Here is a 23,935-nt window from a genome sequence, read left to right as displayed (position 1 = left end):
ACAGGTGGAGCAGTGAGGACCGCAACAATTGCGGTGAAGGCGCGAGCTTGATCAAGGCCCCAGGAGAAAGGCACATCTTCCTTCAGGAGGGTGGCAAGGGGACGGGCTGTGTCGGCGAAGTTCGGGGTAAACCGGCGGAAATACGGGCAGTGCGCGTGGAAAGAGCGCACATCGCTTGAGGAACAGGGGGTGGGGAACTCGCCGATGGCACCAACTTTGTCAGGGTCGGGCTTGACACCAGAAGCATCGACCATGTGGCCGAGAACCTTAATTTGGCGATGGCCGAAGCTGCACTTCTTGGAGTTGCGTTGGAGACCGGTGCGGCGGAAGAAGGCAAGGATAGTAGAAAGACGACGTAGGTGGCTTTCGAAAGTTGGGGAGAAAACGGTAACGTCGTCTAGGTAGCACAAGCACGTCGTCCATTTGAATCCACGCAGGAGCGAGTCCATCATACGCTAGAAGGTAGCAGGAGCGTGGCAGAAGATTAAAGGCATGACTGAATTCGTACAGGTCATCGGGAGTGACAAAGGCTGTCTTCTCACGATCCCGTTCGACAACAGCAATTTGCCACTAGCCTGAGCGGAGATCAGTAGAAGAAAAATAGCTGGCAACGTGTAGGCAGTCGAGGGCGTCTTCAATTCTCGGAAGAGGATAGACGTCTTTCTTTGTTATTTGATTAAGATGGCGATAGTCGACACAGAAGCGCCAGCTGCCATCTTTTTTTTACCAACACGACAAGGGACGCCCACGGACTGCTAGAAGGCTCGATAATGTTGTTCGCCAGCATCTTGTCCACCTCCGTCTGGATGACATGGCGCTCAGGAAGGGAGACACGGTAGGGCATTCTGTGTATTGGACTGGCATCGCCCGTATGTATGCGGTGCGTCACGACAGCAGTTTGGCCGAGAGGACGATTCTCAAAAACGAAGACGTCACTGTAGGGAACTAACAGGGTGGAGAGCGTGTTGGTGTGGTAAGGTGGCAAATCCGCCGCGATCATTGCAGAAATAAAGTCCAGACGTGAAGCGACCGATCGGGGATTAGGGAGCCCAGACTGACGCTCGGCTGCAAGATCACAAACTGTGCATTGGGCCAAAGGAAATAGACCAGCGAGTGCAATTCCACAGAGTAAAACTTGAGTAGAGAGGGTGAAGGTTAGAACCGGAGGGTAGGTGCGGTTACCGATGACGGTCAAGACGGAGTGTGGAGGGATGACGTTTCGCTAAAGGACAGAGTCCTTGATTGGGTAAGTGGCGTAGGCACAATCAGAAACGGGGCAACCGGGGACATTGGAATATAGACTGGAGCATCGCGCGGCAGCCGAGTAAATTCAGCGGCACGTAAGCGGGGCAGCTTGGAATCGGCGCTTTCAGAGCAGAGCGGCAGGTCCAAACGAAGAAGGCCAGTGAAGCAATCGATTAGCGCCGCGTGGGTCGTTAAAATTCGATGCCGAGAATCACACTGTGGGGGCAGTGGTCGAGCACAGTGAACAGGACGGCTGTAGTACGACCGGCAATGCAAACACGCGCAGTGCACATTCCAACAACAGCAGCAGCACTGTCGTCGGCGACACGAACGACTGAGGAAACGGCGGATGTCGCAACCTTATTCAGACGACACAGAAATTTGAGCGCCAGTGTCAATCAGAGCCGTAAATGGTGGTCCGTCCACGCAGATATCGAGAAGGTTGCAGCGGGGAGCGGGGGTGAGGAGCGGATTTCCGGGCCGGGTCGTCAATGCAGCGCCATCTCCGGGAGCTGCATTGGTTAGATTTTTTAATGAGAGCCGGGTAATGGCGGAGTGGACGGGAGTTGAAGTTGCGGCGAATGGGAGCTACGAATCTGAGGTCAAGGCGAGCGGCGGTACCTCCGCGGGGTCGAGTATCGTTGGTGCGTGAGAACTCAAGACGGGAAGACATCTGGCGTGGTCCGTAGACGGCACGGTGATCGTAACAGAACGGGGTCCGTGGTCGCCACGACGATCATAGAACCAGGTTCGTAGTTCATGCGACGATCTCATAACTATTCCAGGGTGAGGTGAGGAATACCTACGGCTGCGGCAGTGGCGGGAAATCTGGCCGACACGCGAGCAGGTGAAGCAGATAGGCCGGTCGTCTGAGGCTCGCCAGTCCGCAGGATACCGGTAGCGGTAACGCGGCGCGATAGCCGGAGTCCGTGAAGCAGCAGCAACCAACGGAGCGATGGTTGGCGTACAGGGCGACGCAGAGGGCAGGCCAGAATTGAGGCCCACGTTCGCGAACTCCTGGCGAACAACGGCCAGCATCAGAGCAATCGCAGCGTCAGGCGGCTGAGGGGCGCAGGCGACGGGAGTCATAGTCTCCAGTTCTCTCCGTACAATACGGGTTAAACTGACAGGATGGGACGGCTGTTGCAGTGTTGGCAGGTCTTCGCAGGAGCATGTCGCCGCCGTGTTCGGAAGGCGGCCGAACCGGGGAGCAATGCGGGGTGTAGGGCTTGCTCAAATTGCCGGCATACCTGAATGTCATAGTCGACCGTTGCGCAGTCTTAGCAGAGGAGTAGGTTAAAAGCGTCGTGAGCGATCCCCCTGAGTATGTGGCCCACCTCGTCGGACTCTGACATGGCGCTGTCTATACTACGCCAAAGAGCGAGGCGTTTTGGATGTAATAGATGTAAGATTCGGTGGACGACTGGGCTCGAGAAGCAAGGTCTTTTATAGAGCCAATCTTGCGTCCAGTTGGCTTGCTGAAGAAGTCGTGGAGCTTCTGCTTACAGGTGTCCCAAGAGGTAAGGTCTTTCTCATGCGTCTCAAACAAACGCGAGGGGTGCCCGCCAAGTAGATCACGTTAGCAAGCATGAGGGTCGTATGCTAGCGGTTGGGCTTACTCAAACGCTCATACATGGTTAGCCAATCCTCAACATCGAGGTCATCGGTACCAAAAGAAGGTGCCCCGGTCGCGAGGCAATGCCACGACAACGGTTGACGCTTCTGGGGTTGACGCTTTGGCCAGAGGTGTGATGGACGGCATAGCGACGATGGATTGAATGTGACGACCGGTGCGGAGGTCTAGGGCATGGTGTAGTGCCCAGCACAACCTCCAAGAAATATCACGGGGTTAGTTCAGCAGCAGGAACGATAAGCTGTACACAAAAGACACACCAGAAACCAGCACTAGCATTAGCTGCTGTAGCGTCCTTGTCGTCGACTGCCCAGCGTCAGAACGTCCTCTTCGCTTCGCGACTGTACCATAACAATATCCAGCTCTAAGTAAAAGTACGGGAGAGTAGTGTAAAACGTTACATTTTGTTGATCAGCGGAACTAGCTTTCAAATGAGCCACCATATAACTTCGTATTTACGTGGTGTGACCCACCACATGGTCATTACAAATTTTAAGGCACAACATATTGTCACGTAGTGGTGACGGCAGTCGAAGCAGCGACGAAGACGGACAAAAGGTATTCTAAAAGAAAATTGTTTATTGGGCTGACATGCACCCAAAATGGACTGAATCACTCGGCGGCGGCGAAGCGACAAGCGTGCTCGGCAGTCGTCGAACAGAATGCCCGCCGCTATCGGACGTGCTCAATTTAAAGCTGATAGCGAACTTTTGAGATAAAGCGATAAAGCGTGCAAAGTTACTAGAACATTCCGGAACAACGTAGAATCACCGCTGCCAGGCTGAGATCAATTGAGATAAATCTAGTCGCGTCTTGCGTCGCAAACAAAGCGATTAAGTTGTGCGGAGTCAGATTTGAAGAATGAAGAAACACTGCAAATGTTCGCAGCATTGCTCCGCTCTCAAAGAAGCATCGAGCCGATGCATTAAAACAAATAATGCGACTAGTAAGAGATAAAACGGTTCTTGCGAAAAGAGTATGGATATGCAGCGTCCTTTAGCGCGCATATTACGGCTTCAGACGGACTAAATGGACAACTTCTGGTCGTACGCCGCGTCGCTGGGATGCAGTCGTTGCGGCAGGGATGACTTCATAATCCAGTTCACCTAGCCGACTAAGAACCTTGTACGGGGCGAAGTAGCGGCGCAAAAGGTTTTCACTCAATCCACGGCGGCGAATGGGCGTCCAAACGCAGACTTGGTCTCCTGGCCTGCATTCCGCGTTGTGTCCTCGTAGGCTGTAGCGTCTGGCGTCGGACCGCTGCTGATCTTTGATTCATAATCGGGCAAGCCGTCCAGCTGCTTCTGCGCGTTGAAGGTAGGTGGCAACGTCGACGTTCTCTTCTTCTGTAACGTTGGGATCCATAATTGGGCAAGCCTTCGAGCTGCTTCTGCGCCTTGAAGGTAGAAGGCAACGTCGACGTTCTCTTCTTCTGTAACGTTGGGCAGCATGGCGTCTAGCGTGGTCGTGGCCTCCCTGCCATAGACGAGCCTAAAAGGCGTCATCTGAGTGGCCTCCTGCACTGCGGTGTTGTAGTCGAAGATGACGTAAGGCAGGATGACATCCCAGGTTTTGTGTTCGGCATCGACATACATGGCGAGCATACCGGCGATGGTTTTGTTCAGGCGCTCGGTCAGTCCGTTGTTTGCGGATGGTATGCAGTTGTCCTCCGGTGGCTGATTTGGCGGTAACGCAGGATGGCTTGCGTTAGTTCCACCGTGAATACTGTTCCTCTGTCCGTGATGAGCACATCAGGAGCGCCGTGTCGAAGAACGCACTCCACGAAAAATTTGGCGACTTCTGCTGCTGTTCCGTTCGGTAGGGCTTTCGCCTCAGCGTATGATCCAATTATTTCCAGGCCTTGAGGAAGGTTCAATGGGGTTCAGAAATCCTGCTGGTCGTCTAGGAGGGATGTTTCGTCACTGACGATCTCGGCAGGTTTTCATATAATGTGCAACATCGGCAGACAGTCGGGGCCGGTAATACTTGTCTTGAATGCGTCGGAGGGTACGAGTAAACCCGAGATGTCCAGCTGTCGGCTCGTCGTGTGAAGTGTGTAGAACTTCTTCGCGGAGACAAGCAGGTACAACAAGGTGGTAGGTTGTTTCGCTCGCTGCAAAGTTCTTCACAAGGACCTCATTCTGCACACAGAAGGAAGACAGTCCTCACTTGAATGAAGCGGGGGGTGAAGAAACCTTGCCTTCCAGGTACTCGATGAGGTGTTTTAGGCCGGGGTCCGAGGGTTGCTGCTGAGCAAAAGAACTGGGGCTGATGGGTTCCAGGAAGGCGTCCTCATCGTCTTCCGGCAGCGATGTATATACAGGGGCTCGTGAGAGGCAATCGGCGTCAGAGTTCTTGTGTCCGGGCTTGTAAACGACGGTGACGTCAAACTCCTGGAGACGCAGACTTCATCGAGCGAGTCGGCCAGAGGGGTCCTTCAAATTGGCAAGCCAGCACAGCGCGTGGTGATCCCTGACCACCTTGAACGGTCGTGCGTACAGGTAGGGGCGGAATTTTGACGTAGCCCAGATGATGGCAAGGCACTCCTCAGTTGTGGAATCATCGGCCTTGGAAAGGGAACGGCTGGCGTATGCGATGACTTTCTCCAGCCTGTCGCTTTTTGGAACGAGGACGGCGCCTAGGCCAAAGCTGCTTGCGTTAGTATGAACTTCAGGATAGGCGTTTTAATCAAAATGCGCGAGGTTCTGTGGGCACTGTAAACGACGCTGAAGTTCCTTGAAGGCCTCTGCTTGCGGCGCTTCCTATTTAAACGGCACGTCTGCTTTCGTCAGTTGGGTCAGGGGCTCGGTGATGAGCGAAAAGGTTTTCACAAATCGTCGGTAATATGCGCACAGTCCGAGAAATCTGCGCACTGCTTTCTTATCGGCCGGCGGTGGAAACTGTTCAATAGCAGCTGTTTTCTCGGGTCCGGGCGTACTCCCTCCTTGCTAAATATGTGGCCAAGAAACAGCAGCTCTTCGTAGGCAAAGTGGCAATTCTCTGCTTTCGTGGTCAGGCCAGACGACCTGATGGCATCTAGTACTGTTCGAAGTGTTTTGAGGTGCTCTTCAAAGTTCGAGGCGAAGACAACGACGCCGTCTAAATATACCAGACAAATTTGCCACCTCAGGCCTGCCAACACTGTATCAATTACTCGCTGAAACGTCGCTGGTGCGGAACAGACCAAATGGCGTAACCTTGAACTCAAACAGCCCCTCCGGAGTGATGAATGCTGTCTTCTCGCGATCTCTTTCGTCGACCTCAATTTGCCAGTAGCCGCTCTTGAGGTCCATCGACGAGAAATATTTGGCGTTGCAGAGGCGGTCCATTGTTTAGTCGATGCGGGGGAAGCGGTAGACGTCCTTCTTTGTTATGTTCTTCAAGCGGCGGTAATAAACGCAGAATCTAAGTGCGCCGTCTTTCTCATTAGAACAACCGGCGCCGCCCATGGTCTGTTTGAAATCTGGATGACGTCGTCGCGAAGCATTTCTTCTACTTGATCCTGGATAGCTTGTCGTTCTCGTGGTGACACACGGTAGGTTCTTTGACGGAGTGGTCGGACGTGTTGGTCCGTTATAATGCGATGCTTAGTAATTGGCGTTTGTCGGACCTTCGCCGATGACGAAAAACACTCACTGTAGCTTCGAAGCAGATTGTGGTTCTAGTCTTGTCTGTTCCGGGGCAGGGCTGGGTTGATGTCGAAAGTGTGCGAGTTCTTTTGGTCAGGCGAATCTTCTGCGGAGGGGTCGGAGAGGGTGAAGGATTCTCGTACGTCGGATATTTGGTCGAAGAAAGCAATCGTCGTTCCTCTGTTAATGTGCCGGTATTCCTCGCTGAAGTATTTCCCGCAGCAGTATTTCAGCCTGGCCATTGCGGAAATGTGCGATGCCTCTTGCGATGCTGATTACTCGGTCTAGAAGCAACTGCACGTTCCCCTCGATGATGGCTTTAGCGTTAATGGCTTTCGTAGCGCCTACGGTCACGATAACGCTTGAACGGGGTGGGACACCCACTACTTCCTCCAGGACACTGAGGGCAACGTGATTTTTCCCAGTTTTCATCGAAGTGATGACTTCGTCCGTCGAAAGCGTCATCGGCTTGTATCGCAGGTCGATGATCGCTTGATGCTAATTAAAGAAATCCATACCCAAGATCACTTCGCGGGAGCATTGCGGTAGCACAACAAAGGTCGCAGGATAGGTATGTCCTTTGACAGTCACTCGCGATGTGCATCGTCCTGATGGCGTAATGAGGTGGCCCCCAGCGGTGCGAATTTGTGGGCCGTCCCAAGCCGTTGTGACTTTTCTTAGATGCGCAGCGAATGTTACATTCATCACCGTGTAATCGGCTCCTGTGTCGACTAGAGCGGTAACTTTCCGGCCGTCGATAGTCACTTCTAAGTCGGAGGTCCTGGCTCTTGCATTGCATGTCGCTCTCGGCGTCGGGTCACGGCTTCGTCGCGTTTGCGAGTCGCGGGTGGGGCGTGTGGTCGAAGCTTTTCTGGGTGGTGGCGTCGTTGTGAAGGCAGTTTGCGTCGTGGTCGGGGTTGTCATTGTGTGCGGCGTCGGTGCAGCGAGTGTCGGTTCTTGATGCGGCGTCGCGGGTGCAGCGTCTTCATGGGACGTGGTCGGTGGAGGATCTTCGGCGTTTCGCTCGTGAGCAACCTCACCTCCAGAGGTTGCTGTCTTTAGTTTTCTCTACGGGGGCTGGGAGACTTTCCTCGTACCGCGGCTGCGTAGTTGCGGCGTGGTGACGCAAAGCGTGAGGTTGACGGCGATGGTGAGCGCCAAAAGCGGTGCGGCGTGTGCTCCTCTCGACGCAGATACTCGTCGATTTCCTGCGGACGTTGGCCGAAGCTTGGTCGTGGGGCGTTAACGGCAAATCCTCGAAGACCGATACGTCGATACGGACAGTGATGAAGAATATGGCCGGCCTCACCGCAATGAAAGCACAACGGCCGGTTGTCGGAAGTCCTCCAGGCGTCGAATTTCCTGGGGCTTGTGCGTCGATCGTAGGCTGGGCGGGCGGGGGCAGGGAGGTGGCGTTCGGAAACAAGTTGTTCATGTCGGACAGGATGCAGGGGTTTCGTTGGTTGGGGCTGAGGAGTCCTTACTGCAGCGGCGTAGGTCATGGCCAGGGGATCTGTGGCCGTCGGGTTGCCAAGTACCTGTTGCACTTCTTCCCCTACCAAATCCTTCGGAGTCTGTGCTTGTGACTGTGGGGAGGATGGCATTAATCGGCGTAGCTCCTCTCGGACGATTGCAGAGGAAGGGCGATTGTACTGCAGAGCTCGGACGTCGAGCGTCTTCTCAATCATGCAGGCTTCTTCCATGAATTCCTCGACTGTTTTTGGCGGCTGGCGGACGAGGCTGCCAAATATTTGTTCTTTTACGCCGTGCATCAAAAACAACTTTATTTTCCTCGGTCATCTCGGGGTCGGCGCGGCGAAATAGGCGCTTCATCTCCTCGACGTAACCGCGGATGGGCCCATTCGGAAGCTGGATCCTGAACTCGAGGAGTCGTTCGGCTCCTTCTTTCCTCACGACACTGGTGAATACCTTCAATAGTTCTCTCTTGAATAGCTCCCATCCCATGTCGTAAGAGACGACTAGTAGTTTTCGTACCGCGTGCGTGCGGAGCCACCCAATTAGAAAAACACGTGTCCAATTTTTGCCGCATCATCCCCCTTGTAAATGACGCCACGCGCTCAAATTGGTCCAACCTTTATTCAGCGTCTTCGCCTATGGATCCATTGAAAGTTGGCGGCACCCGCGGCTGCTGCAGTATGATCGGTGTCGACATCTTCGGCGAGGTTGCGGTGCTCGTATCAGCGTCTTTTCGCTGTCTGGTGCGGTCTGGCAGGGTCCCGAGCTCAGGCTCCTCTTCATGGAGACGTCGGCTGGCTCGCTGAGCTGCTGGCTCGTCCTCGGGTGCGAAGCGCTGAGGGCTGGCTTCACGAGTTGAAGGGGGCGTCCGGAACATGGAAGGCGACCTCGCATCTCCACCAGATGTCACGTAGTGGTCATGCTAGTCGAAGCAGCAACGAATACGGACCAAAAGTCTTCTAAAAAAACTGTGTATTGGGCTGACTTGCACCCAAAATGGACTGAATCACTCGGCGGCGGCGAAGCGACAAGCGTGCTTGGCGGTCGTCGAACAGAATGCCCGCCGCTGTCGGCCGTGCTCAATTTAAAGCTGATAGCGAACTTTCGAGATAAAGCGTGCAAAGTTACTAGAACATGCCGGAAAAACGTAGAATCAGCGCTGCCAGGCTGCGATCAATCGAGATAAATATAGTCGCGTCTTGAGTCGCAAACAAAGCGATAAAGTTGTGTGGCGGCAGATTTCGAGAATGAATAAACACTGCAAATGTTCGCGGCAATATTGACTCATTGTAAGCGTAGAAACAAATTGCTAAGCGATGTTTGAGAGCGAATAAGTAGTTGAAGGTGCGAAATAATTTGGCAAGCCACCTTTTTCATAACTGTGCGGCTGAATCAGCCTGGCGTCCTCGATTAATGCAAATGTATAGATATTATTATTGCGTATGTATGCTGTGTAGGAATTTTTAATCCGCGCCTGGTTAAGGGGACAATTATTTTAGCAGGAGACCACACGTGGAGAAAACCGAAGAGACGTTGTGATGTTGTGGAAGAACTTAAGGGAATTTAATGATATGTTGCTTTCTCTAAAGCTCTTCCTTGTTTTGCTGATTTACAGGATTGCCTGTGCGTACAAGAGCAAAAAATGACTGCCGGTAGCGCTCTGAAATATCAGCAAAACTCTGGATAAACGCAAAGGGCGCCAGTGCCATCTGGAGTTTCGGTGTACCCCGAGGTGCCTACCAATAAGAGTGCAGAAAATGAGAATATGAAACGCAGAAACTGTATAAAAAGTCTCGCGTACACATGTGAGCATCATACCCTGTCCGGTAGGCATGAACAGATATTTGAGGACACATAGTGACAATGGAGCAAGCTCCATTCGGTTTGGCCTGCAGTCACGGTCATTGTGTTCACACGCTACGAATCACAGCAGATGGCATGTCCCTTCAGCACGGCTGAGCTGAAGAGCAGCGACTGCGACATTAAAACGGAAACGCAGGAAAGCCAAAGCCATCGCGTAGCCAGGCTACGCGTGCAGCCCGGTGGTGGACTTCGTAGACTGTAGTGTGACACGGAAGAAAACAGTGCTTGGGTCGATCTGAGTATTGTGTCTGAAGAGGATTGCAACCATTTTCTAGATGTCCATGGAACAAACTTCGTGTACATTCGTTGCAAGGATGACCAATGTGTAATTTTGGAAGGACGTCTCATTTTATCCCAGTGGCTTGGGTAAAATGGGGCAATTAAAGTTTTCAGATTTCATTAAATTTAACTGTGTTTATATCAACTGGGCTTTTCATACTTGGCGACAGTGATTCTACGATGGTGTCCGATAGTTCGCTAATACTTTGGTTCTGATATCAGTGAGCCACAAGGAATAGCCGCGATTCGCCCCGTTCTCCGCTTCATGGCGGGCAAGAATTGAAGCGCCAACGACAGATGTAAACGTTATTTATTTTGTCTAATGAAGCAAACATCCTTACGTTGATACTTTTTCATCTGTAGCGGATGCTGCTGTCCTTAGTAAAAAAAAGCGCGAATGATGGCAGGTTTTTGATCGTCGGCTTTACAAACACTCCATTCGGCTAGGAAACGCGGCTCGAAACAGCGTAGGCCTGAAAATTGCCTACATAAAGAGATGTTTTTGTTATGAAAGATGTTTTTATTTATAGATTTTGAAGAGAAATGTGTAAGAAGCGTAGCACGGTGTAGTCAGGTAAATATACCATGGTTGTGAACCTATCAAACGTATTTATGGCTCTGGTTGTCACAGCCGCATCGCATGCGAACAAAGGTAGACAGTACTGGCATACCTAGAAATAAAAAAAGCTCATACATTAATCTATTGGGTTTGGATAAGGGCGAGAATTGAGTTGTATTCATACTGATAAAGGGAGGCAGATTAAAATTATTATCAGCACCAGCCTGATTAAACGCACTGCAGGAAAAAGGCCTCGACCATATCTCTCCAACTAACCATGTCCTTTGCCAGCTGCGGCCACTGTGACACTGTGAACTTGCTAATCTCCTTCGCCCGCCTAACTTTCTTCCACGCCCTGATACGCTTGCCTTCTTTTGGAATCCAGTCCGTTGCCCGTAAGGACCATCGTTTATTTTGCCTTCGCATTACATGCTCTTCCCAAGCCAATTTCTTCGTGATTTCGACTGGGATGTCACTAGCCTTCGTTTGTTCCCTGGCGCAACGTCTGTCTGTTAATTTTACACTTACAATTTTTGTTTGGATAGCTAGCTGCGTTGTGCGCAATGTAAGTTGAACCCCATCTTTTACCCTGCATGTTTCTGTCCCATAGTTGGATACCGGTAAGACGCACCTGTTATTTACTTTTATTTTGGTGAATTTACACCATCAGGTGCACTGACTTAGGAGGAAGCAATAGCGGCGTGGGAACTTGAGCCTCGTCCTCATGAGACTGAAGATGATGATGAATTTTTATGGCGCAGGGGCATCTGTGCCCAAATAGCGCCATGGCACAAGGTTTTTTTTTCAACTCAAGGTGGGGTCAGACCGATTTCCCATGCACATCCCCCTAAAGAAGCCGAGCAGCAGGCAGGGGAAAGCTTGTACCCATTGTATCACCGGTGGGTACCGGGAAGCCCTGGGGATCGAACGGTGCACCTCCCGCATGCGAGGTCGTTCCCATTAAATTGGCCAACGACCTCTGCCGTACCTACATAGACATGAAAGGCTACTTCTGAGATAACGTTGCTTGTGGGCCACGATGACCGAGAAGACAGAAAACATAACATGCTTCTCGACAATATCACACTTCGAGCAGTTTCGCAAGCTTGTTATTGCATCACGGGACTTGAGGGTGAGCTTCGATGGCTTATAAAAATAACGTCGGAATTCCAATCACGTTGATTTTATATCGAATGTCTTAAAAGAAGCCAATGTTGGCTATTTCCCCCGAAGGCTAGCCTGGATAAAACCTGATTCCATTAGAGTTGTTAATGTTCCTTATAGATTACTAGCTCTGGATTCTCAGTGCAGGTCGACTGCTCCCGGATCAAAAATTTTCCAGAGCATTACGTTTACGCTGTGCAGAGTAAAGCAATGACAAAATCTGGAGCAGAGATATCATCATAATTATCAGTGCCATATCTTTATTGCTGGACAAAGACCCCTTGCACTGATATCGAACTTAGTTGTCCCGCACCAGCCGCGACCCGCTATCGGAGCAAATTTCGTAATATCCTCTTCCCGCGTAACTATTCTCCGTTTTCTGCTACGCTATCCTTGAATTATATTGCATTCTGCGAGGCTTACTCACCATCGATTATCATTACTGCCAGTTATACCTCCCGCATATGTCCGTTTCCTTCCTTTCAGTTTAGCTGTGATATCATAAACTCATGTTAGTACTTGATAAGGCAAGACGTCTCCTACTGCTTGATTTTATAGTTTTCTTCTCCGTAATTTTCTGCGCTCCTCTCAAGTGACTAACGACGTATTCCTACAAATATTCTTGCTCATAGAAGTGCTGTTCCATGCTCACTGTATATTCAGTGAAACTAATCAAGCCAGTCTCTCTCTACCCTGAGCAAAACATGTTGTTCTTGCAGTGCACCAGTTGGAACGAAACTTGGTACATTGTCTACCGAAACTACGAAGTGGATCCTTACCACGGAGACAGCACACATTGTGCCAACGCAACTCAAATCGGCTTTGATGACGAGACGACATCCATCATCACGGAGGAAAAGGGTAAAGAGACGTGGTGAGTTATGGGCGCAAAATTTTTCACGTTTCACGCTTTCCTCACGTATTCTGTTTGCCTCATCTGATGGACGTCTGTAACATATCACTGCCTTTCAGGTATGCTAAGTGCCGCCTGACTTCGTCGCCCGGATACACTAGAAAGAATTTGGTTTTGGTTACAAATGCAGCTCCTGTACCGTGGTTGGAAGCTTCAAAACGTAAGTACTTCATTGTAATCAAAAGCCCTAGTTGCGAAGGTTACGTCCCGTGTAAACTGATGGAAGACACTTCAAGGCCCTTCACAGAGAATGGGGAGTTACTCCGTGCTGTCCTTAGGCTGGTTAACGCCCCAGCAGGCACCGTTTTCTTGCAGGCAGAGAATAATCCCACCACTTTAACAGATTTGAACTTTACTGTAAGAGGCCTTCAGCAGATGAGCCGATGAGCCACAACGTAATTAATTTGTCAGTGCAATAATGCTAGAATCGATTTCACGCGAGGGCACTCATCTACCGAGCGGATGGAAGCTAGTGAGCGCACTTTAATGTCTTTATAAGGCGTTCCTCAGGTGATCTTAATGATTTAGCAATGACGCTGCTTCAAGCCGCCGCGGTGGCTGAGCGGTTACGGCGCTCGGCTGCCGGCACGAAAGACGCGGGTTCGATCCCGGCCGCGGCGGTTGAATTTCGATGGAGGCGAAATTCTAGAGGCCCGTGTACTGTGCGATGTCAGTGCACGTTAAAGAACCCCAGGTAGTCGAAATTTCCGGAGCCCTTCACTACGGCGTCTCTCATAGCCTGAGTCCCTTTGGGACGTTAAACCCACATAAACCAATGACGCTGCTTGTCCAAGTGCTTGAAAAGTCCGGCACTCCTATCTTGACGTTATTTTAAGGTGATCTCATTCGGCCTGAAGCAGGTGCATAACTGGTGTAAGCAGTAAAAAGCGCGAGAGAGTATTTCAGGTTCTTGTGTTACACTGGGCTGCTAGTGGGTCTATGGAAGCGCTTTTGTAGGATTCAAGGAGAGTATGATCAGGGGAAATTGGACCTAGACGGTGTAAATGACCAGAACTGCACCATAGATGAAACACAGAAGGCTTGTCTTATCTGCCTCTCTACGGTTATAGTTTTTTGTGCATTTTTAATGTTCGAAATTGAATAATATTGTACAAACGCTTTGATGCGCCTCCAGTTGCTGAGTCGAAAACGTGGCTCCAGGAGTGGAAAATCTGTATCTCTGCCGCCACTAAGCTCTGCCCAGATTGAAATCTCATGACTTCACCTAAGACGATCAATGAATGAATGGGCCAGGTTTTGCTGCCATTTCATCGCACGGACTGCTCACCAGAAGTCGCGGAGCTTTTTGTAACAAATTGCTTCTCTCGTTTTCTTTAATTTCTGGGCCCGCATTGGATGGGTGAATGGGTGGATGGGCGGGTGGGTGGACGGACGTATGGATGGATGGATGATGGATGGATGGATGGATGAATGAATGGATGAATGAATGAATGAATGAATGGATGGATGGATGGATGGATGGATGGATGGATGGATGGATGGACGCACGGACAGACGGACGGACGGACGGACGGATGGATGGATGGATGGATGGACGAACGGACGGACGGACGCATGGACTGATGGATGGATGGATGGATAAATGGATGGATGGATGGATACGGCTGAACCCTTTAAATCGGGCGGTGGCTCAAGCCACCTAGCCATGACTTATTAAATCTTACTTTTCTCTTGATTTTAGCCACCATTCAGATAACCTTCGCTTGGTTACTTCTACCCGCTTAAAATTTACTTTCCCTTCAACGTCCTTATACTCCAATGCCTTGGATAAATCAACCCCGCTGCTTTCCACTGAAGGGTGAAGCCCTTTAAAGAAAAGTATCAAGTGTTCAGCCGTTTCCTCCTCCTCTCCGCACGCAACGCACAACGTGTCTATCTCTTGGTACCTGACTCTATATATCTTAGTTCTCAAAACACCCGTCCTGGCCTCAAACAACAAAGAGCTTCCCCTACAATTATCAAAGATATTTTCTTTGGCAATTTCCTGCTTAAAAATCCTGCATGTTCCCTGTGATGATTTCGTCAACATCTCTGTTTTCCACAAGCTCTCTCAGTTTCTTCAACCTTTTTCTTAACCGATAATTGCTCATTTGCCCCCGTACTGCTGTCCATATATTTACTTGTCAATTTTCTAGTTCGCTTTCTCCATTTCGTATGAACATTCTTTATATACAGGTATCTGAAAACTTTCCTAGCCCACTGCTTTTCCCCCATTTTTCTCAATCGCTCCTCAAATGCTGTTTTACTGCTAGCTTCTCTGCTCTCGAACGACTCCCATTCCATATCCCCCTGTACCCCCTGAATTGGTGTATTGCCATGTGCTCCCAAAGCTAGCCTCCCTGCGCCACGTTGTTTAATTTCTAACCTTGCTTGAACATCTGTTCTCATGCACAGGACCGCATTACCGAAAGTCAGGCTAGAAACCATCACTCCTTTCCAGATCCCTCTTACCACTTCTTACATATTGTAATTCCACAGTGCCCTATTTTTCATGACAGCTTCATTCCTACTAGCTTTATTCATTACATATTTTTCATGCTCTGTCAGATAATCACCACCATTATTTATCCACACCCCAAGATACTTGTACTCATCCACTACTTCTAGCGTGAACTCCCGTATTCTATGCTCGCCGACCTTATCATTAAATATCATGACTCCAGATTTTTTCTTACTAAACTTGAAACCTAATCTATCTCCCTCTGTACCACATATGTCTATCAACTTCTGTAAATATTCCTTGTTGTCAGCCATTAGCACTAAATCATCGGCGTATATTAGTCCCGGTAATGACTGTTTAATCAATTCTCCTTGCTTGAAAAAAGAAAGGTTGAAACCTAGTTCGCTCCTCTCTAGCTTAGTCTTCAGCCCTTGATGGTACAACATGAACAACAAACGAGACAGAGGACATCCTTGCCTAAGCCCCTGCCGTGTCTCTGCAGGCTCTGATACATTTTTTCCCATTTTATAAGCACTCTCGTACCTTTATATATATATATATATATATATATATATATATATCTTTTAGAAGATTAATTATTCTATCTTCCACATCCAATGTGCCCAGTATATCCCACAGATACTCTTGAACACCGTTGTCGTAGGCTCCATTAATATCCAGAAATGCTAGCCATAGGGGCCTGTGTTCCTTTTCAGCAATCTCTATACACTGCGTTTATGAAAGCAAAATGCCCTCCAACTTCTTTTGTTTCCGGCACCCATTTTGTAGTTCCCCTAGTACCCCCTCGTTCTCCACCCAAGCCTGCAATCTGTCCTTTATAATCTGCACCACCACCCTGTACACCACAGATGTCACTGTTATGGGACGATAGTTACTTACGTCAGCTTTGTCCCCCTTTCCCTTATATATTATGTTCATTCTACCTAATCGCCATTCATCTGGGACTTTCCCATCCACTATCAATTTATTCACTGCCTGTATTAATGTTTGCTTGGATTTTGGTCCTAGCTTCTTTATTAACATAATCAGAATACCATCTGATCCTATTGACGTGCCACTAGCAACCTTCTTCTCTGCCCTTTCCCACTCGCTTTGTTCAAGTGAAGCTATTGCAGTAACCGGTCTATCCTCCGATAAGTTATGTGCAACGTATCTTTCTTTAAATTTTTCCGTCATCCTTGTTTCTGTGTGTTTTATCGCTTCGTCCCCGTCTAGTCGAATATCCTGATCTGTAAAAATAAACCTTTGTTCTAGCCTTGTCTTATTACTCATTGCATTTAGATGCTTCCAGAATTTCTGAGCTGGTTTTCTATCCTTTTTATTTACTTTTGACATCCATTGGGCGCCCTTTCTTCTAATTTTCTCATTAATCAAATAGGATGCTTCCCTTCTACACTTTATGAAGGTATCCCATTTTCTGTCTACTACATCTTCTGGTTTCCCCTCTTCTTAGAATATCTGTGTTCTCTGGATGCTTCCTGACGTTTCTCTAGTGTCTTCTTGACCTCCTCATCCCATCAACTCTTGGGTGTGCGTCTTCTTTTCCCTTTTGGCTTCACTCACTCCTTAGCTAGCTTTACCTCAAGTAAGCGAGTTAATTTGGTATAAGTCCATTCTGTTTCACTATCCCCAAAAATTACTTTCTCAATTTGTTTGGCTGCTGCTTCCAATTGCTTTTTTGAGTAAGAATTCCCCTCTGATTGTTCATCTAGCTTCAGTCCAACATTGGTTTCTCATCTGAAACTCAACTTCATACGCTTGTGGTCACTACATAGACATCTGGAACCATGTTCATCTATGCTCATTACCCCTAATCTATTATACATCCTCTGTGACATTAGTCCACAATCTATCGTCGAGTGCAGACTCCCTGCCTCCCATGTTATGAGCCCCTCACACTTCTCGGTACTGTTGCATAAAACTAAATCATGCCAGTCACACATGTCCTGCAGCATGCTTCCTGTCCAATCTGTGTGCCCATCCAGGTCTTCTATATGTGCATTCATGTAGCCTAATATAATTATCTCGCCTTGTCCTCCTAGCTCATCAATGTCGCTTGCAATACATTCTAACATTTTCCTGTTTTCCTCTTTGGCATTAGCTCCTGTCCACAGGTATACAAGGCCAGGGAGTGTTTGCTCCCTCTTCCACTTTTCCTTTTAGCCATAAATGTTCTTTGCATTCCAATTTAACCCTTTGGAAATTCTTACTTTTATGAATGAATGCCCCAATTCCACCCCCCCTTTCTGCTGCCATCTATTCTATTGCAATATTCCCATGCGTAGTTTGGGTTACAGGGTGGTTGCTCCATGTACCTAAGATGTGTTTCCACTAAACCATATACCATTAATTCCCCCTGCCTTAAATGTTCTTCAATTTCTTCCCATTTAAGCCTATTCCTGCCACCTTGCATGTTAATGAAACATATATCTGAATTAACTTGGCCCTTGCGCTTGTGGCTTTTTCCTCTCCTATGGTTCCATCGTCCCTTTGATCTTGGTTCTTCCTTTTCTACAGTGGTTCCCTCAGAGCTTTGGGTCCCCAAAAAAAAGCTGTTGCCTGGCGACCTATCCTACTACACACCCTCTTGGCAGTGGCACCATCGTAGTGAATGCCATCCTGTGCAAAAGGGTGGGGCCTGGCCTCGTACACTTCGCTGTTCACTTCCATCACCTCGTATCTTAGTCGTCGACTCGATAGCCTAATTACACGGTTAGCCTCGATGATCCTCCTTTCCGTTTCCCTAGCCTGTCTCTGGACCTCTGGGATTCTGCATATGGTCACATGCACACTCTCAGAGGACTCTCTAAGCCTACGCATGCCCACTTCTAACTCCTCGAGATTCTGGCTCCTCCCCTTCAGCACATCGTTGAGACCAGCATGGATAACGACAACGTGTTCGCCATCCATGCTGCCCCCCACCACCTCCTGAGCTTCGGCCATTGCATCTACCATGCACTTCCCTGACTGTGCCTCCATCTGCACGCTCCTGTCCGCCTTCACTGTAGTCAAAACGCCTCCATCAACCCTCGCTACGTTCGAGTCACCGACTACCAGAACCCTCCTCCGCACTAACCGTTCGCTTCCTGATTGCGACTGTTGCCCTCCGGATCGCACTAGCTGTCTCTCCCGCCGCCGTACGCTACTCTCGCGAGTTTTTGCCTCTTTCTCTTCCCCACTCAAAGCCTGCTGCGCTACATCACTGTAGGATCGACGAGCCTCGTCCCCCACCTGACACTGCTCCGAAGCGGGGTGCCCTGCCGGCCGCGATCTGAGCGCTTCTACCTGCTCTTCTAGCTGGGCCCGCTTTTCCTGCCCCTCCTTCAGCTCGCCCACAATTCGCTCCAACTGGTCGGCATTAGCCTCCTCCCTCTTAAGCGACTCGGCGACCTTAGTTTCGAACTCAATCTGTTTCCCTCCTTCCGCCTTCAGGTCCCCTTTGAGTTCCTTAATCGTAGCTTTCCATTCCCCTTTCAACATCTGAACGGCCTCCTCAAAACGCTTACATATCTTGCACGCGAAGCTAGCCCCATCTGTCTCGGCTATGCTCCTGAACTTGGTCTCGTCTAAATATCACCAACGGTCACACTTCTGGCAGTGCACTAACTCCCCGTCCCCGTCCATCTTGACTTTCCTAGCTTGCCGGCCCGTCGTCCAGTCGACTACGCAACGTAAAAGCCCGCCAAAATTCCTACAGAAAAACCTTCGGCACTACGCAACGTAAAAGTCCGCCAAAATTCCTATACAAAAACCTTAGGCACTAACGTAAAAGCCCGCCAAAATTCCTACAGAAAAACCTTCGGCATTACGCAGCGTAAGAGCCCGCTAAAATTGGTACATAAAAACCTTCGGCACTACGCAACGTAAACGCCCGCTAATATTCCTACCCAAAAACCTTAGGCACTACCTAACGTAAAAGCCCGCCAAAATTTCTGCAAAAAAACCTACGGCACTACGCGACGTAGAAGCCCGCCAAAATTCCTGCAGAAAAAACCTTCGGCACTACGCAACGTAAAAGCCCGCCAAAATTCCTACACCAAAAACCTTCATTGAATGTGTTCGAAAGCGCCACCTATACGCAACAGGTCCCATAATAGCGGAATCTGCTTTCATGTGCAGGCGATTGCTTCAGAAAATTCCATAATAAGCCTATTCAGTACCTTCACAGCAACACCAGCACTTGATTAATACATCTACTTCGCGACAACGTTGCTTTCATAATTACTAGTCAATTTAGCCCGTGTTCCTCCTAATGAGAGGCACGGAGGGTTTCGGCAGAGGTGAGTGGGACACGCCATTCACTCCTTTGTGTATTCGTAGTCTAGTGGACAGTTTGGTTGAAGTTAATCACGTTTGAATCTGCGCTCACGGTGGCGTGGGCGATACATGAAAAGAGATAGTGGATTAGCATAGGGAAACGACGATGCCGAGCCGTTTTCTGACAAAGCAGCCCAAAAGAACAAGGTCAAATCACAGCGAGTGTGTGCGCAGCGTCAGGATCTGAAAGATAAAACCCGCAGTCCATTGATGCGCAAAACACTGCTACCCTAAAACAGTTAGGAAGATGAGCGACGGATCTCGTGAAAGAGAGCGTAAAAAATTCAATACGCTGTGTGCAGGTACGGCTCGAAGTCTTTAGTACCGGTGTCAATCTTCTCACATAGCACAAGCGCTGACTGAAATTTGAGTAATCGATTATTGTGTTGGTAGAACTGGCGCAATATACTAAAATTCGGCTAGCATATGCCGAACACAGCAAACGGTCTGTTTAGCTGCGCAACTTGGTTGGCTACAAGCCTTCATGCCTTCTAGACAGTACCCTCTCCTACACACTCGCTGAAAAGCTGAAGTAACGATTCAGAGGGGGCACAATCCACATAAAAACAGCAAGAGGAGTGCGTCGTCAAGCCAACTTTCTGTCTGACTAATAAAACCAAATCAAAGGATTTATTCTTTCTAACGAAGAAAGTTGATGCTGAATCAAAAGTCAATGTGTCGCCTCTCGAGGCCACAGCTCTCTTTTGCACTTTGGAGTACAGCGGGAAAAGAAGACGACGAAGTGCATCCTTGTGGAGCGCTTTCAGTCAGCCTCCAACTTTTTTCAGTGATTTTTCGTGTATACTGTGGGGATGCCGTCCCCCGTCATACGGCGATGAATCTGAACCCTCTTGGGCATCCGTATAGCCTGGCGGCCTGCTCCTCTAGCACGTCGAGGATGCGCTGCAGCCGTCCAAGTCATACCAACAGCTATGACAACATCGAGTACTTCAGCGAGGACAGCAGTGAGGACGACTTTGAGACCTACCTCAGCCGGAAGACCAAGAGAAGACTTCTAAGAGCCGGATCGTCACCCAGTGAGTCCACTGCAAAAACAAGTGGCAACACACCGACACACACCATCCTCGCCCTTCCTGTGCAGCCAACCGACTACATGAGGTGGCTTAACAGGCAAGTTGTCTCTGTAGAACTCGAGGCCCTCGTGCCTAACGAAATAAAAGACGTTCGAGTAAATGCGCGGAAGAGCATTGTAGCCGTTGGCGTGCACCATGCGGCCGCGCTGGAACCACTGCGGGCCATAACTCAGCTCGGTGGTTTAACAGTGCTTACTCTTATCCCGCTCGTCGGGGGTGAGTCTTCCTCTTGCGTAATCTATGATGTCGACGCGACTATCACGCGAGATGATTTGCCCAAAATCGTGAGGCCGGCAAACGAAGGCACCGTAATTCTACAGGTATCACGTCTGGGCAATTCCCGTTGCGCGAATATTTTGTTTCAATGCGACAGACTTCCGTCAGACGTGAACGTGGACCATTTCCGTCATGCCGTGCGGCCATTTATTCAAAAATCCCAGAAATAGTACAAATGTTCGAAACTGGGTCACGCTAGCGGGGTCTGCAACAACACTATAGTGTGTTTTCGTTCTGCCTGAGCTCACAGCGCAGAGTCCAGTAATGCACAAGTGCTCAAGTGCTCCAACTGCAACGGACCTCATGAAGCCTCATCTAAGACCTGTCTGCGCATAAAAAAACGAGGGTGCTGTTCTAAAGCAACGGTTCGGGACAAAATTACGCACCGTGAAGCTTCCGCGACTGTTCGGAAAAGGCGTTCTCGCTGCAAGAAGAATTCAAGAAAGTCTATTGCAAAAAGCAACCACATCGATGCACCCACGGCACCTCCTTCACAACCTCCTCCCGTGCCATCACGTCCAAGCGTGTCCAGTCAGCGAGATATTGCCAAGGATAATTAGACCTCTTCGTTTGCGGATGCTTGGCCAGCGCTTCCGCCGTTACATCCGGCTGAGCCTCCTCAGCGCAAGCTCCCATAGCCGAGCTCACCTGTCGTTAGAAAAGGGCTCCCAGAGCAAGATCGCCAAGCCCTCGTGATCCTTAGGACGGTGGTCAACGCCATTCGCCCTCTGATACAGGCCCTGCAATCGCCAACCGCCCGAAGAGTCTTACTGGTGCTGGACTCCCTGGTTCCAGCAGTACAAGACCTTTAAAACAGAATGGCTAGCCAGCTTCCCACGTTTCGTTAGCAAATCAGGAGCGCTGCGGTCCTCCAGTGTAACGCAAGAGGCCTAAAGCCACGAATCGCAAGTTTTCGGCAATATATTTTCAACAACCACGTCCCGATGTTAGTCATCTGTGAACATAACTTATCCCAAGAAATGAGACTTTCCGGGTACGAGACCTTCTTTGCTCCGACAAGCGGGGAGCGCAGCAAAGTTCTGGTCTACATCCGCACCGACATAACGTACTTTTCTGCCCAGTTCAACCTCACAATGACAATCAGTACGTGTATTTCATAGTCATAAAAAGATTCATAGAGTTCACACTGATTGCAGCTTATGTCTACCCCTCCTCTCATTTTGACTGCGAGAGGTTGAAGACAGTTATGGAGGCAACCCGGGCTCCTTGAATTATTAGCGGAGATTTCAACGCCCACCACCAACTGTGGAGAAGTCCTATGTCAACGCCAGAGGGAGGAATCTTGCCTTATTTGCTTCAGAAAATGAACTTTCCGTAATGAATGACGGCAGCCCGACATACCTGCGAGGCAGTTCATACAAAATTTGTCTAGACCTGACGCTAGTTTCGCGGTCTCTGCGCCAGCGTGTCCAGTGGTTTTGTGATGTGCACACCCACGGGGTTGACCGCAAACCCACCTACCTCCAAATTTCTGGTTTTGGGGCATCCGGCCTAGCTAAACACGTGCACATCGATTGGATGGCAATTAAAACTCGAATGAAAGAGGCGTGCAAAGAAGCCCTCACTTCCAGTTTGGAGGACATTATAGCAACAGAAATGATGTCTGCTAGAGGCTTCTTCACGTCAACTAGAATGCACACCGAATTTGATATTGAATTCTAGCACCTACGTGCTTTTCGTCGCCGTGCTGAAAGACGCGTTACAGACGGACCAAATGCGTAAGGGACCTCAGAGAGGCGCGTCGTGAGCAGAGGAAAATCAAGCGATGAATCGACACGTTGGGGGAAGAATGCTGGAAGTTCTGTCAATCTCTGGATCCTCGAAAGCCCATGTCCCTAATTTTGCGGAAAATTCGGAGGCTTCGAACGATTCCATAGCAAATACTGCCTTTCTATGCGTTGGCTCTACACCAAAACCGTCACGGGGTTGAGTTTGCACCTGACTTCTACAGGACAATCGCGGGTGTAGTGACTGCCTCGGGTCCCCAGCGTGTTCCCCCTGCATCACGTTATTCAGCGAAGAATGTTGTCTTTACTCGTGACGAACTTGATGCTGCCCTTGCAGAAAGTAAGCGTTCGTCTGCACCAGGTCCAGACGTTATTACATATGCAGCGCTGTGCCACCTTGGCCACGACGCGCGTAGAGAGCTACTCAGCCTTTACAACCACTCGTGGCAAGATGAAGTTGTTCCTCCCCAGTGGAAATCCTGTCGCATGATGCCACTACTAAAACCAGGGAAATACCTGCTCCACCTGTTACCATACAGGCCAATAGCTTTGGCCAGTTGTGTGAGAAAAGTCATGGAAAGAATGCTTCTGGCGCGTCTAGAGTGGCACCTTGAGCACAATGACGTGTATCCTAATGCCATGGCGGGTTTCTGAAAGGGGTCTCTCCTCTATAGACAACGTCATTGATCTTGTGTCCGCAGTACAGCAACAGAAACGCCATAAGTGCATGTGCGCGGCACGTTTTCTTGGTTTGAAAGCTGCATATGGTAACGTGACACATAAGGCCATCCTTGATGCACTAGAGGCTGTTGGAATCGGTGGACGGATGTATAAGTGGATCCAAAGCTATCTGACCAAAAGGACATTGTTTATTATGTGTGAAGGTGGCTCCACATCCGTGCATTACACATACCGGGGCCTGCCCCAGGGTGGAGTGCTCAGTCCTTTGTTTAATCTAACACTTATAAGACTCATGGCGAACCTACCTAATACCGTCTATTCTCTATGTATGCCGACTACATCTGCCACTGGGCCACCTCTGTGACGGGTCTCCAGGTGCGAGCTAGACTTCAGAGGGCAGCAACCATTACTTCCTCCCATCTCCGAAAGCAAGTTCTGAGCGTGTCAGCCAAGAAGTGCGCTATAGTGGCGTTTCCGCGCTAATATATGACTCCTGATCCCCTAACTATTGACGCCCATGCCATTGCCTATCGTGCTTCTCATCGTTTTTTAGGAATGGTTATATACCGCAATTTA

At 49.5% G+C, this 23,935-nt stretch overlaps 2 protein-coding genes across 2 annotated transcripts in view; one reads left to right on the top strand and one right to left on the bottom strand.

Moving 5' to 3' along the window:
• The first annotated feature begins 11,723 nt into the window (after nucleotides 1-11,723).
• LOC144102527 (uncharacterized) overlaps nucleotides 11,724-23,935 on the top strand; it is a 29,634-nt gene continuing 17,422 nt past the window's right edge. The window contains exons 1-3 of the mRNA XM_077635779.1: nucleotides 11,724-11,816; nucleotides 12,568-12,722; nucleotides 12,821-12,921. Coding sequence (XP_077491905.1) covers nucleotides 11,724-11,816; nucleotides 12,568-12,722; nucleotides 12,821-12,921 — 349 coding nt within the window. The remainder of the gene's footprint in view (nucleotides 11,817-12,567; nucleotides 12,723-12,820; nucleotides 12,922-23,935) is intronic.
• LOC144101553 (uncharacterized) lies at nucleotides 17,755-20,791 on the bottom strand. The gene is made up of 3 exons (XM_077634716.1): nucleotides 20,668-20,791; nucleotides 20,549-20,606; nucleotides 17,755-18,445 (listed from the first exon to the last, which is right to left on the bottom strand). The coding sequence occupies exons 1-3, from the start codon at nucleotides 20,789-20,791 to the stop codon at nucleotides 17,755-17,757; spliced, it is 873 nt and encodes a 290-aa protein (XP_077490842.1).

The sequence above is a fragment of the Amblyomma americanum genome, chromosome 8 (genome assembly GCF_052857255.1).
Source record: "Amblyomma americanum isolate KBUSLIRL-KWMA chromosome 8, ASM5285725v1, whole genome shotgun sequence".
NCBI lineage: Eukaryota > Metazoa > Arthropoda > Arachnida > Ixodida > Ixodidae > Amblyomma > Amblyomma americanum.
This window is presented reverse-complemented; position numbering and strand designations above follow the sequence as displayed.

What these genes read in the sequence shown, in the direction of transcription:
- LOC144101553 (XM_077634716.1), bottom strand. Translation starts at nt 20,791, where the DNA reads ATGGTGCACGCCAACGGCTACAATGCTCTTCCGCGCATTTACTCGAAC. An exon ending in TAAGCCACCTCATGTAGTCG is followed by an intron (nt 20,607 to 20,667) that starts GTTGGCTGCACA and finishes TTGTTTTTGCAG; the next exon opens with TGGACTCACTGGGTGACGAT. An exon ending in CTCTTGGTCTTCCGGCTGAG is followed by an intron (nt 18,446 to 20,548) that starts GTAGGTCTCAAA and finishes TCGATCCTACAG; the next exon opens with TGATGTAGCGCAGCAGGCTT.